This window comes from Rhodotorula toruloides (genome assembly GCF_000320785.1).
Source record: "Rhodotorula toruloides NP11 unplaced genomic scaffold Scaffold7, whole genome shotgun sequence".
Classification (NCBI taxonomy): Eukaryota; Fungi; Basidiomycota; class Microbotryomycetes; order Sporidiobolales; family Sporidiobolaceae; genus Rhodotorula; species Rhodotorula toruloides.
In genome coordinates, this window is record NW_015622967.1 from 651,715 (window position 1) to 665,303 (window position 13,589).

Below are 13,589 nucleotides of genomic sequence, written 5' to 3' on the forward strand. Positions count from 1 at the left end.
TGTCCGGGGTCGAGTTGTTTGGCGGCGAGATGAGAGCACGCCGCGGCGGGCTGGCACTGCGCAGGCTATCGTGCAGCAGTCCAGCGAGTCCAGTGAGCTACTGCAGCCAGTGCAGGCAGTCACGCGCCGCTGGCGAGAGCAAGGAGCGGGTTGTCAACGAGTGCGAGGCGAGAGATGGCTGAAGGGAGAGGGAAAGTCTCGCAGGGGAACACTCTCTCTGGGGAGACTAAATGAACGAGACATACGCTCAGACTTGCCTGCACGACGAACGAGCGACGATGCAAGCAACGCACGGAGCGGAAAGTTCTACACAAGGCCGGGCGGAAGATGGTCGACGACGAGGAGAAAGACCCGAGGGGGATCGTCAACAGCTGCCCTCGGACGCCTTCGACTGCAAGATCAGCGCCACAATCACTGCGAGGCGGACATCCGGATCAGTCAAGCTGGCTCGGTGTGGGAGAAGGGCGGAGGAAGGAAGACTCACGGCCGTACAATCCAATGACCTCGGCGAAAATCTGCGCGGAGTGTATAGCAACGGACCGGTCAGTCGCTCAGAGCATTCTGTGATGAACACGGGCGGTCGCCCAGCTTCTCCCGCACTCACCAGCATCAACACCATCGCGACAAACACCCGTCCCTGCCTCAAATACGCCCTCGCACACGCGTCACCCACCACTCCGATTGCCCGACCCGCCGCGAGTCCTGTCAAACCGCACGAGAGCCCCGCTGCGAGGTGGATGAAGCCGGCGTAGAGAGGGTACGGGTCTGAGGGGTTGAGCGAGCCGACGATCAGGACGGAGACGACGAGGCCGTAGACGGCGATGATTCCGGCCATGACGACGGGGATGAGGGACTGTGGGAGGTGGACATGGCAAGGTAGGCGGGAGCAACAGGACGTCGAGGAAAGGTCGATTAGGAATGCAGGAGGAAAGGAGGGAAGCATTGTTAGTCGCGTCCCTGATCTCGCGCCCGCAGTACGAGCTTCTCCTTCAACGGAGGGCTGGTTCATGCACGGGGCTTGACGTTGAAGGAGAGCAGAGACGCACCTTCATGATCAGTTCTGGCCTGAGCGTGCCCATCCCCGTGATCCCGATTCCCGCCTTTGCCGTTCCGTACGCCGCTCCGATGGCTGCGAGTGTGGCATCGCGTCGGGTCAGCCAGGCATCAAGGGCGAGCTAGGAGAGGAAGAGGTCGATAGATGAGGAGGGAGGGAGGGAGGAGACGAACTCGAGAAGATCATCTGCAGGCGGTGCGAGGACGTCAGTACGCTCCCGACAGTCTCGTCGCATCGCTGCGTTCGCGCCTGCATCCCACGCCCGCCTCCTTCACCCCTCATTAACCGATGACGGTCCGCCCCTCATCTCGTCTCAAACAGCGAATACAAACGCACCGATGCGCCGACACCCGCAAAGCCAAAGAAGGGTGCATAAGGTGGACACAGCTCTGTCGTCATCGTTCGTCGGCGAGGGTGGTGGTGAGAGTCGAGGTGTGAGAGCGAGCGATGAGGAGGGTTGGATGGGACCCACTCGAGCTGGGTCGCTCTGCTGTGCGAGACGAATCTCACGAGTGCTGTCACGACTACTACGAATCGCCTGGCCCACTCAGCCAACAACGACAACCCTCTCACCCTTTCCCCACTCCGTCTCGCATCCTCATCGCCCAACACGCCAACTCGTCCCGCAACGCTTCCAGACGGCGCGTGAGCAGTTCCACTAGGATGAGCCGGGATTCTCCGCAGCCGTACTCGGTCGACTCGCCCATCGAGCAGGAGAACGGGCAGGACGGACGGGAGACGGATCCCCTTATCCAGGAGACTCCGACAGGCGTGTTAGGCGCTGCAGGCCGTCCAGCTGACGAGGATGAAGACGACGAGCGACTACCCGACTCAGCCATCCCGCCTCTTCGACCAGACTTAGCGACAGGCGAATCGACCCTCACCCTTACTCGCCATTCTTCCTCTTCCCACTCCTCTCTCTCCCTCACGTCCGACTTGAGCGACGCCGACGCCGACGTCGACCCCTCATCTTCCACTCCTCACGCCCTTACCGAATCCGAACGAAAAGCGCTGCGGAAGCAGCGCCGGAAACTCGCGAGACGGATGTACGGCGGTGGGAACGGGACGGGCCGGCACGCGCATTCGCTGAGCGAGGGTTTCGAGGTGGAGTTTGAAGAGTTCGCGGATGAAGAGGGTGGAGCCGGTCAGGGTCGAGCGGCGCAGGAGGAAGAGGAGGATGGAGCGGGAGGAGGGGGAAAGGCGGATAAAAGTGTTGGAGAAGTTGCGGGCATGGTGTGCGCATCAGCGTGAGTCGTTGTCCGGTATCTTGGTTTCCTGCTTAGCTGCTGACGGAGCTGCTGGGTGCGAGGGATCAGCCTCTCACCATTCCCGCTACTCCTTCCTCTCGCCTGCTCGACGCTATCTCCAGCCCTCTTCGTCCCTCTCCTCTTTTTCGCCGCGGTACTAGGATGGATGGGCGCTGTCGTGATCGGCGTCGAAGGGCGATACGTTGGCGCGAGGTGAGTTCGCTCAAGCGATTTATTGGCTTGTTCGCCTCACAGGCTTGCTGATATACCTTCCTTCGATGTCGAACTCGTTCAGATCCTATCCAGCACTCACTTCCTCCCTCCTGACTCACCGCCTCCGCCTTCACAGGCTCTTCGAGCTCTTCTCCTCCCTCTTCGTCCTGCTCGGTTCGATCGTCCGAACGACTTTGGGCGCTGTCGTCGCAGCGGAAGTGGCGGTTGGCGTCTTGGATGTCCGGAAGAGCGAGGGTGAGGAGGGAAGGGGTTGGAGAGTAGCTGGAGTCGCGGTCGTTTGCGCTGTCTGGGTGAGTTCGCTGGGTCTCTCGTCATTCGGCCTTGCTGCGACTGTATTGCGCAACCGCTTGACTGATGCAGGCGTGCGTCACCGACTTGCAGTTCCTCGTTCCGCTCGTCTTGCCGCCCCTCCTATCCGTCCTCGGCCTCGCAGCGACTTTTCCCTCCCTTACCTCCTCCTCTTCTCGCGCTCCAAGTCACTCTCGCCGCCCGTCATACTCGCACTACACGCGTCTCAGCACCGTTTCGACCCCTGACCTTCGCCTTACGATGTCAGGCGAAAGCGACATGCCCGGTGCCGGCTCGTCAGGACCTTCCGAACGACCGCGGTGGACGGCGCTTCTCACTTTGCCGCCGTGGAGCATTGCACTCCTGACCTGGCCAATCGCGCTCCTCATCCTCGGCGTGCGGATCAAGCATATCAACAAACACCTTCCTCAGCCCTCGACCAACTCTTCCGCCCTTCTCAACGTACCCTCTCTTCCCCTCTTCAGCGGCCGGCTCGACGACGAAGACGCGGCACTGTGGCCGTCAATCCTCCTCATCTTCGCCAGCGGACTCTCAACATCGCACGAGACGTTCTTCTATCTCACCTCCCTTCGTCGGCCGTCCAACACCGCCATGCGGCATCAGCGACGCGCAAGTCAAGTTGAGAACGTCTTCGGCGTAGATGGAGCAGCCGGGGCCAGCGAAGGGAAGCGGAATCAGTACCCTCTCGCGATCGCTCTCGGACTCGCCGGCGCTGCGATCTTCAACCTCGGCTGGTCGCTCGTCGGCTCTCTCGGCTTCCGCTTTGCGGCCGACTTCCTTCCCGCCGCCAACCTCCTCACCGATCCGCGACTGCCGCGATCAGACGCGAGTCTCTGGTTCGCCAGGATCCTCGTCCTCTTCTCGCTCCTCTCGCAGCTCGAGCCGCACGCACACGTCGGCATCTTGCGCGTACGGAGAGCCATCTCGTACTTCGTACCGACTGCGGGCGTAGCGGGCGAAGTGAGTGAGTGGAGGAGGGTGATTGCGCGAGCGGTGGTATGGGGCTTGACGGCGCTTGCCGGTGCTGGAGTCGTGTATGTTCCACGAGGATGGGTGGATCGAGGGGCGGAAGGAGGCGGAGGAGTTGGCGAGGGCGAAGGAGCGGCTTGGCTGGCTCAGTGGAGCGCGGTCATCGTCGGAGGGATTGGCGGATGCTTGCTCCCAGGTGCGCCGGCTCTCACAATCGTCTTCGAGCTCAGTAAACATCGTCGTGCTCGCAGCCATCGGCTACCTCATCCTCTTCCACCTCCGCCGACCACGCCTGATCCTTCTCACGCCTCACCTGTCCTCGCAACCCGCCCACCCTCACGAGCCTGACTCGCTCCTCCAGCGCAAAGAGAGGGAGATGCAGCGCCGATTGAGCGGGAGGAGGGTGTGGAGCGATGTGGCGGTGTTCGGCGTGATGGGTCCTGTCGGCGTCGTTTTGATCGGTCGGGGAGTCGTAGCGCTCGTGAAGGGGTGAAGCGAAGCGGTTCTCACGGCTCTGCTCGCTGCATTGCGTGCGAAAGTACTTCAACGTTACACAGGAAAGCTGCCAAGCGGATTCGGCGTTCAAGCGATACCGTTCAGTTTCTCCTTCGCCCAGGCTTCGACCGGGTAGCGTGGACCGCGCCTCCATCCCTCTTCCTGCCTCGTGAAGCTGATCTCCTTTTTGAAGCACGCGTACGAGAGGTCGCTGAGTTGCGAGAGACGGGTGAGGAGGTGGGCGGGCTCGACGTACGTCAGACTTGAGACGGTGTCGGGAAGAGCAGCGAGGGCTTCTCGCGAAGTAGAGGCGCTGCTGTAGACGTGCTTGACGGTGGCAGGGATCTTAGCCAAAGCGCTCGGAGTTAGGGAGCCTCGGTCGCAGTAGCTGAGTCCAAGGATCTCGATGGCTGGAGTGTTCCTCAGGCAATGAATGAGGTGGTCTGGCTCAGAGAATGTCACAGTTGTGAGGAGAAGCACCCTAAGATTGGTGCACATCGAGGAGAAGCCGGCTGTTTCGAGATGCTTCAGGTGAAGGTACTCGAGGGAAGGCGGAAGCGGCGGAATGATCGTTGTTTGAAGTCGGATCAAGCCATACTCTGTACCTGACAGTACAAGTTTGCGCAGGTCTGCGATAGAGAGTCAGTTCGGCACAGTGGATCGCGAGTAGGAGGACGCACTGCGGAAGGACGACGGGAACAACCTCGTCTCGTGATTGAGGGAGAGCTCCAGGTGAGAGACGCCTGGCATGAGTTCGAGGGCGATCTTGAGGGCCTCGTCATAGTCCTTTTGCGAGATCTGCGGCTCAGACGGCTTCCGATAGCTGGGATGGATGTGGAGGGAGTCGAGGGTCTCGCCAACCGCGCAGGCGGCATCGCGGGCGGCGAGGATGTCTTCGCGGAGTGCAGCAGGTTCTTTGTCGCCGGTCCAGAGCCAGTACGCCACCATCTGAGCAGTCGAGCGGGTGTGCTGAGGCAACAGATGAAGTCGCCTCTCTCGCTCGTGCACAAACTCGCTTCCGCTTCAGAAGCAAAGCTGGCCCCAAAGCTGACAGCAGACTGTGCACTGCTCGCTCGCCGTCACGCCTCGCATAACCGCACTGCTTGTCTCGCCTTCTGTGCCCCCTCCCCTCCTCTCTCCACACGCCATGTCGCGCGGTCGCTCATGGTGCCAGACGGCAGACGGGCACCCCGCAGCGACACCAGGACTTGCAGAACCGGCTCCCTCACAGACTTCGGTCGGCGCATGCGGCGCTGCCTGCGACAGCATGACCCGCGAGATGGTTACCAAGTGCTTCACCGACCCCTGGGCTTACAGCGCGGCGCAGGCCGACATCATCTATGACTGCTGCGAACACCCGTCTGAGGAGCTGTGGATTCAAACCTCGTGGCAGATGACGGCTCGATGGGACCTGCTGCTGGAGGGGCTGCTGGAGGGAGAGGAGGGCGTCAAGCTTGTGCGCAAGTGCGCCATCACGTCCGCGACGAAATCTCTGCAATCTGCGCACGTCCTTGCTCCGAGGCGGGAGAAGCTCGCTTCCGGCCAGTGGGTGCTACAAGGACAAGCAGAGGTACGTTTCCTTTCCTCTGCATATCGCGAGGGTGGACTGCGAGTTGCTGATCTTGGTGGTATACGCGAACATAGATCAAGTTCCTCAGCAGTGCGAAGGTCATTCCCAAGAACGCCCATGTCCACTCCCAGGCCAATCGGCTCGAACGTACGTTTGTCCTTTTCCCTCAGAATTCATTCGTCGAGTTGACCCTTCTTTTCCTGACGCGCAGTCGCGACTTCCGTTCAATCGGACCTCGATGCGCGGCTTCTCCACCTCGTTCCCGACCGTCAACCTTGCGTCGCCCGTCTCCTCTGCGAAGTCAAATACCAGGAGGAACGCCTCGCAATTCTCGAGATGGCGGAAGCGCCGGTAACAGGCCAGAAAAGGCAGCGCGTTGAGGTCCCCCCTGCGCGACCGCCGTTTGATGCGTTCTACAAGACTCTCGAGGCGAGCGGCGCATGCTACCGCGTCACCGGCGACTTTCGTCGTACGGATGGCGCTCTCAGACGAGTCGACGACGCGGGTCTCGACACATTGACCTACCGCGTCGAAGGCATCGACGAAAACGACGCGCGACGTCAAGGTATCGCCTTTCGACGCGACGTTCCCGCCTCGAGGCCTACTTTCCCGCCTGTCATCACGCCACTTTCGACCAATCTGCTGATCTGGGCAATGGTCGACCGAGTCGAGCAGGGCTACCCGGACGACCTCTGCGAGGAGACCTCGGTTCGTCCGGCTTCTCCGTTTCTCCTCTTGGACGGACCTGACCATGTTTCGTCGGCCTTGCAGGAGCTACAGAACCTCCTGCGCTGCCTCATCCAGTTCTGGCGCCTGACGGACGACGTCGACTCATCTACGCTGCGCAAGCTCGTCGAGCGCGCTCACAAGCTGGTCGAGCAGGACGCGACGTGGGCTGCCGCTTCGAAAGATCTCGCATCCGTCTCGTTCGACAGCATCGCCGCCCTCATCAAGCTGCCCGATTCGGCAGTCAGGTCGCAAGTCCTCCCCACGGAGACGCAACGAGCGCAAATTCGCGCAACCATGGAGGACGATCACGACGACCTTCCCGGGCTCGACTTTCCTCGCGACGATCTTCCGTCGGACTCAGTCGTCCCGCTCACGGCGTCGGCGCTCGAATTGCTTCAGGCCTCGTCCTGGACCGCCCCGACGCCTGCTGAGAATCTCGGATGCGTACGCTAATGGTGATTCCCAAGTCGGGTTCGCGGGCGCAGACAGCTTTGCCAGCCCCTCGCTTTTGCATGACTTCTCCGGCTCCGCACACCCAACCGATTTTGTCTCGCTCTTCCGCCGGCTGTTCCCCCAGCGCCTTCCGCGCCTTTTGAGCGGCGCGGCTTCCCCCCTCCCCCGGCAAGGCGATGCTCGTGTCGTACTGGCTCGGGCGGCATCTCCTCGAGGAGACGCATTTCGGTTGGGTCAGTTCGGCCTAATCTCCCAAGTGCATCTTTGCTACCTCTCTTCACCAACGTCTACCGCCCTTGTTGTCCTTGACACGCTTCTCTCTTGCAACTTCCCGGTTTACTGTACGGATCTCTACCTCTGTAACACGCGAGAGAGTCCGCCGTTCCAAGTCTCGACTCGGCGGGCGGCGATCGAGCTGAACGACGACTCCTTCGTACTGCGACAGCGAGAGGCAAGCGTCAGCATCAGCGAACTGTAGATATCCTAGTGAGAGCTAACGCACCCGACGAAACCGATTGCGCGGCTGAGGATGACCGAGTCGAGCACGCCAGGGTACCAGCCGCCGAACCTTGCGCGAGTCGCCCATTCTCCATGGTTGATGTAGATCCAACCGAGCTTGGCGAGCTTTGAGAGGAAGACTGGGTCGTCGCTGTGCGAGACGAGCGCGAATTGCGAAGGTCGGCGAGAGAAGCATGAGAGGAAGTGAAAGCGCTACGCACGAGTCTGTCGCGACGAGCACAGGCAAGTGTCCCTTCGAGCCGCCCTTGAGCTTCGCCAAGTCCGCCTGTACCTGCTTGACGCCCGCCTTGAACGCATCGACCGTCTCCTGCGAGATTCGTCCCGTTGAATTCCCCTTCGCAATGTGCACGCCGATGTACTGCTTCCTCCGCGAACCAATCAGAGCAGCGAGGAGCTCGTCGGCGATATGGTTGACGTGCGAATTGAAGCGAAGGTGCCGGCCGACTTTGTCCCAGACGGGTCCGTCGGGACGAAGCTCCTGGATCGAGTAGGTCTTGTCGAGCGAGCCGTCGACAAACTTGACGCTCGGGACGTAAAACAGGTCTTCGAAGCAGAGAAGCTGTTTGTCGGGGAAGGGAGGCGAGTTGTCGCGCGAGCCGTGCAAGTGAGTCGCCGATTCCTTCAGCCAAGGCGTGTTGTCTTGCGACGCGAGGACTTCGATGCCGGGGAAGGTGATGGACGTCTCAGCCGACGACGGGACCTGCAGCTGGCCCGGGAACGGCCAGAAGTGCGTCTTGACGTTGTACCGCGCGAGCGGCCGCTCGTCTCGCCAGCCCCAGCATGACAGCTCCTCCGGCTGCGTCCCGGTGATGTCGGGTATCTTGACGTCCTTCCATTGGACGAGCGAAACGTTCGAGTAGTAGGCGAACGAGTCGAGGTCGAAGAACTCGGAGGGAAGAACGTCGCCGCCTTCCGACTGCGTAGCCTTCAGCTCGGTGCTGTCGAAACAGAATCGAGAGCGTCGTTAGCGACTGTACATTGCAGGGCAGCGGGAAGAAGCAGTACGCACAGGATGACAGTTCGGTCCAGCCGCTGCCCAACGTGAACAAGCTTGAACATCTCGATAAGCTGGTTTGCTGCGAATGGGAGGGCGTCAGAACACGTTTTCAGTATCGCAGACATGGGCAGGACAACGTACTCAGGCCGCCGTAGGGGAAACTCGTCACGTAGCCCGCGCCATCCTTCAAGTTCGCCCGGAACGAATGCAGCGGGATGTTACTCCGCAAAGGCTGCGAGGGTGTACGCTCAGCAATCGTCAGTGGCTAGCCGTCTGGAGCAAGTGGAGCGAGACTTACGTTCTTCCGCCGCGCCCCTCGCATCTTGGCCTTCTCCAACATGCTCGGTCGCCCATTCCCGCTCTTTCCGCCCGAGAGCAACAGCACGAGCACGACAATGGCGAGGCCGAGGAGGATGATGCGTTCGTAGGTGCGGCGGTTGCGGCGTATTTCGCGAGGGTAGAATTGGTCGAACTGCGAGAGCAAGGTCAGCGTCCTGCTCGAATGGCTTGCTGGTCGAAGCGATACGCACAAACTGCCCGACTCCGGTACTCTGTCTTCGCATCTTGCTATTGTCCTCATCATCGTCGCCCGCACTCAACCGCAGTCCCTCCGCATAGTCGTCCATGTTCAGCTCGACATACGTCTTGTCGCCGTACTTTCTCGGCGCCATCGGCGAGACGGCCTCGTACCGTCCCTTCGTGTCTCCTCCGCCACCTCCGGTCAAGGACGAGAAGAACCCGAAAGGGAGGAACGTCGACCCTGAGCGGTCAGACCGCGACCAATCCATCGACCCGCGCTTGTACGCTCCCGCATTACTCGCTCGCCGCGGCTGAGGTTTCTGGGGGAGCTTGGTGCCGGTCGAGCGGGACGAGTCGGTGTCTTTGTCGGGCGGAGGAGGAGGCGGGAGGTCGAGGAGTTCGCGGTCAGTCTGCGAGACGAGCGGTGTTTGGGGAACTGCGGGAGTGTCGCGTGTCCGGGAGAAGGAGGCGACGCCCGTCTGGCCGACGGTGAAGTCCTCGTCCTGCGGGACAACGATGGACCTGCGAGAATGGGAGCGAAGGTCCAGGGTCAGCTTGACGCCTCGGGCAACCCGCCAAACAGGCTGATATGCTCGCTGAGAGGTGTTTGAACGCACGGACGGCGGGACATGGCTCAGCGAGCGTTCTGCGAGTCGCAAAGTGGTCGCGAGCGGAGGAGTGTGGGAAGGCGGGGCGGGACGTCGACGGCTCGTCGCAGCGGCGCAAGCAAGGCGGACTGGTCTTCGCGATCACAGCAGCACTCAAGAAAGACAGCCGGGCTTTCTGCAGCCTGCAAGAAGCGTTGAGCGAGCGAGAGGTCGTGTGGTGACGAGTTGCGCCTCCTCTCTTCTCGCCAACAAGCCTCCTCAGCGACTTTCGCTTGCTACGGTGCGAGAACAAGGCCCGGGCTGCCCTCCGGCGACAGCGGACACAAGGCTGTTGTCCCGCCCAGGCTGTAAGACAGCGCCTGGCCTCGCTCGCTCGCTTCTTCCCTCGCTTCTTTTCCCACGATTCTTTCGACGGACGGGCTTGCCGCTCTCGTACGGACGTCTTACGAGGCGAGCGTGGCACTGAGTCGAGGTTGTTGCGAATGGCGAGAGGACGGGGAGGCAACTTCTGCCTCTCGACCCGTCCGAGACGACGGGGCTGGACGCAGATCACACCGATAGCTCTGTCTGTCCCTTGCACGCAGGCATCTCCGGGAGAGAGAAAGGGCGGGCGCTCGCCGCTACTGGGCGTCGTCCCGCTCTCTTCTCTCTCTCTCCTCGTCTCCTCACTCGCTTCGCTCGTTCGTTTCTGTGGCTGTGCTCTCTTTCTACCGGTCCGCCATGACCGTGTCGTCACTCCTTCCTTCCACCGCGGGCTACCGGCCACTGCCCTCCCTCCCTCGAGGAGCGATCCCTTCTCGCTTCCCCCGAATCAGCCTCGGATGGCTCGTATCCCTCGTCCTCTTCTGCGTCCTCGTCTTCAGCCACTCCACTCTTGCACCACCCATCCGACGACTCGACCTCGATACCGTCAGGTCGCTGCCGAACAAGTTCGGACTCCGCTACCCTAGCGTCCCGAGCGCCGCCGTACGGGAAGAGGAGGAGGAGCGGATAGAGGTCGTCGAGGAGGTCGAGGAGCCTGAGCTTGAGCCGGAGGTTCACTACGGTCTTCAGAGCGACGTTACGATCGTCTCGGGATTCTACCGCGTCGACTCTGGCAAGAAGCACCGGGTGGACGGTGAGTTGCCGGCTTTCTTCTGTGCTCTCTCGCGCGGCGCTCATGCCTCGTTCGTCTCGCAGAGTACCACGTCTGGATCAAGCACTTCCTCGAGACGGTGGAGATCCCCATCGTCTTCTACTGCTCGCCTGACCAGCACGACTACATCGCCGGCCTGCGAGGCGACAAGGTCAGTTCCGCTTTCGCCTCGCTCCTCGTGATGCGACAGACGCGCTGATCACTTGCGTATCCAGCCCATCACTATCAACAGCACCTACCCAACCGCCTTCCAGATGCCGCCGCTTGAGAACCTCGGCGGCGAAGAATGGGCTATCCGTCAGAACAAGATGGACCCGGAGAACTGGATGCACGTCCACGACATCTACGGCATCTGGACCGCCAAGCCCTGGCTCGTCAACGAGGTCGCCAAGGCGAACCCGTACGATTCCAAGTACTTCATGTGGGTCGACGCGGGCTCGCTGCGCGAGCCCAACGTCCCGCACCCTTTCACCGGCCTCGGCAAGCACTTGGACGAGATCTACGCCGACGTACCGAACGACACGCTGCTGCTGGCCAGCACGACGGTGCCGTTCGAGGAGGAGCTCGACTACGTTCAGAATGCGACTCGCATGCAGCCGAACGACCCGACTGAGCGGCTGCAGGGTGGCTGGTACGGCGGCACGAAGGAGGCGGTCGACTGGTGGGAGACGGAGACGACCAAGGTCGTCGTTCTCCAGTCCGCTCTCAACCGGTGCGCTTTCCTTCCTTCTTGTCTCGCAGCTTCGAGCGTGCGCCTGACTCTCGCTTCTGCTCGCAGCTTCACTGCCAAGGAGCAGCCCGTCTGGAATCAAGCGGCGCGGCTGAACTGGGAGAAGATCCTCATCCAGCAAAACGCGTTCCGCCACGGTCCCGACTGCGGCTACGACTTCTGGTTCACGTTCGAGTACTGGTCCGACGGGCGCAACTGCACGATCCCCGTCTGGAACGGCCCGCAAAAGGCCAAGGACAAGCAGGCGCGCTTGTTGGCGCAGGTCAAGGACGAGGCTGTCCGTCTTGACGATGCCAGGATGGTCAAGGTTCGCAAGGCGCCGGCGGAGCGTCGGGTATGATTGTTGTCACTCTTTTTTAGCCTGTATCGCGTACACTGTCACTCGTTTGATGTCCTTGTCTACGAGAGTTGCGAGCCATTCCAACCTTCGCAGCTGAGCAACGACGTCGCTAGGTCCACCTCCACGCCTGAGGCGTCAGACCAGCCGCCAGCTGACTGAGCTGAGGACTGGGAGGAGAGCATGGCGGCCGGCGGAGGCTGCCGAGCAACCACGCAAGATTTCGAAACGAATCCTGCAAAGGGCAACGCTCGAGAGCTAACGAACGTCTATTGTTGCGATGGCAAGCAGCCAGAGTGTCTGTCTAAGAGGTACGGGTATGATCACGCACGGAGGAGAGGGAATCCATGTGCGCAGGTCTTCGAGGTATCGTCTAGAAGTCTAGGAAATGTCCCACAGCTGCTGCTGCCTGTGCTGTATCTAGGAAGCGAACAACTGTTAGTCGTGCGAAGCTGAGGAAGCCGAAAGAAAGGAGCAGGACTGACCCCTCTGTCCCCCCTTGGCCAGTCTGCACTCCGCTCTGCCGGCCATGCACATTCCGCCCAGCCCAGTTGAACGCTTTTGCTCCGCGCCAACATTGTCTTGAGCTCAACGCAGAGGCCGGTGGAGGCGCTTTGCAAGAGGCAGCCTTCCGCCGCATCTTCGTGTTCGTCGCAGGTCGAGCAGACAATGCGGAACTGCAGGCGTTGCGGAGAGCCAGGATACGCGACTCGGGACAAGCGTGATGAATAGAGGAGACGCACAGGATGAGCGGATGGACAGCCGACGGCGAGCGGGGACTGTGCGTTGCGAGCGAAAGAGGAGGAGCCAGACGCCGGGTCGAGGCAGGCCGAAGGGTATGTTGCGGACCTGTAGCGTCAAAGCGTGTCACAAATACTGAGAAATGGGGTCGCGAGACGGGGAGGACGCACGAGATGCTGTGCAAACCGTCTTCGTGCGTCGGCTCGACGAACCATTCGAGTCTACGGTTGGGCGGCTCGCCTTTCTGAGGGGCTTTCCGCACCTGTGTGAGCGGAAGCGAAGCTTTCAGTCATGAGCTGCTTGGCGGCCCTATTTAAGCGAGAGCAAGACGTACGACAGCAATCTTGTCCTGCGCTCCTCTGCTCGAGCCGTCACTTCGCACGGCCGTCCAAGCGATATCTCCTGCAAGTCAGATTATCAGCAGGGCTCCAGCATGACAACCCCTCATTCGAGCTCAGCAAAGAGGTTCAAGGGAACACACTTTGCCCGGTCTTGCGAATTTCCTGCACCAATCCCGAGAACCTGGGCCTACAAGCTTGCCATTCCTCCGCCTCCCGCCGGGCAGGTATCGCTGCCGCGCTTGCTAGTGTCGAGCAGAGGAAGAAGCCAAGGAAAAGGATGGACAGGAGGCGGAGAGGAGACGCCGAGGGGTCGAGGGAGGCAGAGGGTCGCATGCGGCGAGTAGGCCGTGGCTGCGCTGGTGAAGGCGGGTGAGCAACACGACAGGCGATAGGATGAGGCCCACTCAGCGCACCTGACTGCCTGGCAAGACCGTGTTCGGTGTGCGCAGCGGGCTCGAGCGATGAAAGTCGTGAGACGAAATAGGCGCGCGAAGACAGCGTCGCAGGCTATATCAGCACCCTCGGACACAAGCAACGAGCTCGATAGCTGCCCTCCTACCGCTGGCGCTCGAGCAGATGGGTCGTGGGACGAGCGAGAGGAG

At 61.3% G+C, this 13,589-nt stretch overlaps 7 protein-coding genes across 7 annotated transcripts; 3 read left to right on the top strand and 4 right to left on the bottom strand.

Moving 5' to 3' along the window:
- Window positions 1-364: 364 nt before the first annotated feature.
- Window positions 365-1,453, bottom strand: RHTO_07652 (V-type H+-transporting ATPase 16kDa proteolipid subunit; the record flags this gene model as incomplete). Its single annotated transcript, XM_016421308.1, has 6 exons — window positions 365-414; window positions 485-515; window positions 605-853; window positions 1,047-1,129; window positions 1,228-1,240; window positions 1,391-1,453. 6 exons carry the CDS (start codon window positions 1,451-1,453, stop codon window positions 365-367), a joined length of 489 nt encoding a protein of 162 aa, XP_016274429.1.
- A 264-nt stretch (window positions 1,454-1,717) lies between these two features.
- Window positions 1,718-4,306, top strand: RHTO_07653 (uncharacterized protein; the record flags this gene model as incomplete). The annotated part of the gene is made up of 5 exons (XM_016421309.1): window positions 1,718-2,301; window positions 2,371-2,514; window positions 2,597-2,825; window positions 2,896-4,009; window positions 4,065-4,306. 5 exons carry the CDS (start codon window positions 1,718-1,720, stop codon window positions 4,304-4,306), a joined length of 2,313 nt encoding a protein of 770 aa, XP_016274430.1.
- Window positions 4,307-4,395: 89 nt separating this feature from the next.
- RHTO_07654 (uncharacterized protein) lies at window positions 4,396-5,256 on the bottom strand (the record flags this gene model as incomplete). The annotated part of the gene is made up of 2 exons (XM_016421310.1): window positions 4,396-4,937; window positions 4,989-5,256. 2 exons carry the CDS (start codon window positions 5,254-5,256, stop codon window positions 4,396-4,398), a joined length of 810 nt encoding a protein of 269 aa, XP_016274431.1.
- A 319-nt stretch (window positions 5,257-5,575) lies between these two features.
- On the top strand, window positions 5,576-7,060 carry RHTO_07655 (uncharacterized protein; the record flags this gene model as incomplete). Its single annotated transcript, XM_016421311.1, has 4 exons — window positions 5,576-5,878; window positions 5,953-6,025; window positions 6,090-6,586; window positions 6,650-7,060. 4 exons carry the CDS (start codon window positions 5,576-5,578, stop codon window positions 7,058-7,060), a joined length of 1,284 nt encoding a protein of 427 aa, XP_016274432.1.
- Window positions 7,061-7,411: 351 nt separating this feature from the next.
- Window positions 7,412-9,726, bottom strand: RHTO_07656 (uncharacterized protein; the record flags this gene model as incomplete). The annotated part of the gene is made up of 8 exons (XM_016421312.1): window positions 7,412-7,496; window positions 7,563-7,709; window positions 7,780-8,517; window positions 8,589-8,655; window positions 8,718-8,808; window positions 8,875-9,048; window positions 9,107-9,617; window positions 9,713-9,726. 8 exons carry the CDS (start codon window positions 9,724-9,726, stop codon window positions 7,412-7,414), a joined length of 1,827 nt encoding a protein of 608 aa, XP_016274433.1.
- Window positions 9,727-10,423: 697 nt separating this feature from the next.
- RHTO_07657 (uncharacterized protein) lies at window positions 10,424-11,908 on the top strand (the record flags this gene model as incomplete). The annotated part of the gene is made up of 4 exons (XM_016421313.1): window positions 10,424-10,820; window positions 10,883-10,989; window positions 11,054-11,550; window positions 11,617-11,908. The coding sequence occupies 4 exons, from the start codon at window positions 10,424-10,426 to the stop codon at window positions 11,906-11,908; spliced, it is 1,293 nt and encodes a 430-aa protein (XP_016274434.1).
- Window positions 11,909-12,286: 378 nt separating this feature from the next.
- Window positions 12,287-13,320, bottom strand: RHTO_07658 (uncharacterized protein; the record flags this gene model as incomplete). Its single annotated transcript, XM_016421314.1, has 6 exons — window positions 12,287-12,319; window positions 12,391-12,582; window positions 12,649-12,754; window positions 12,817-12,908; window positions 12,981-13,048; window positions 13,128-13,320. 6 exons carry the CDS (start codon window positions 13,318-13,320, stop codon window positions 12,287-12,289), a joined length of 684 nt encoding a protein of 227 aa, XP_016274435.1.
- Between the last annotated feature and the right edge of the window lie 269 nt (window positions 13,321-13,589).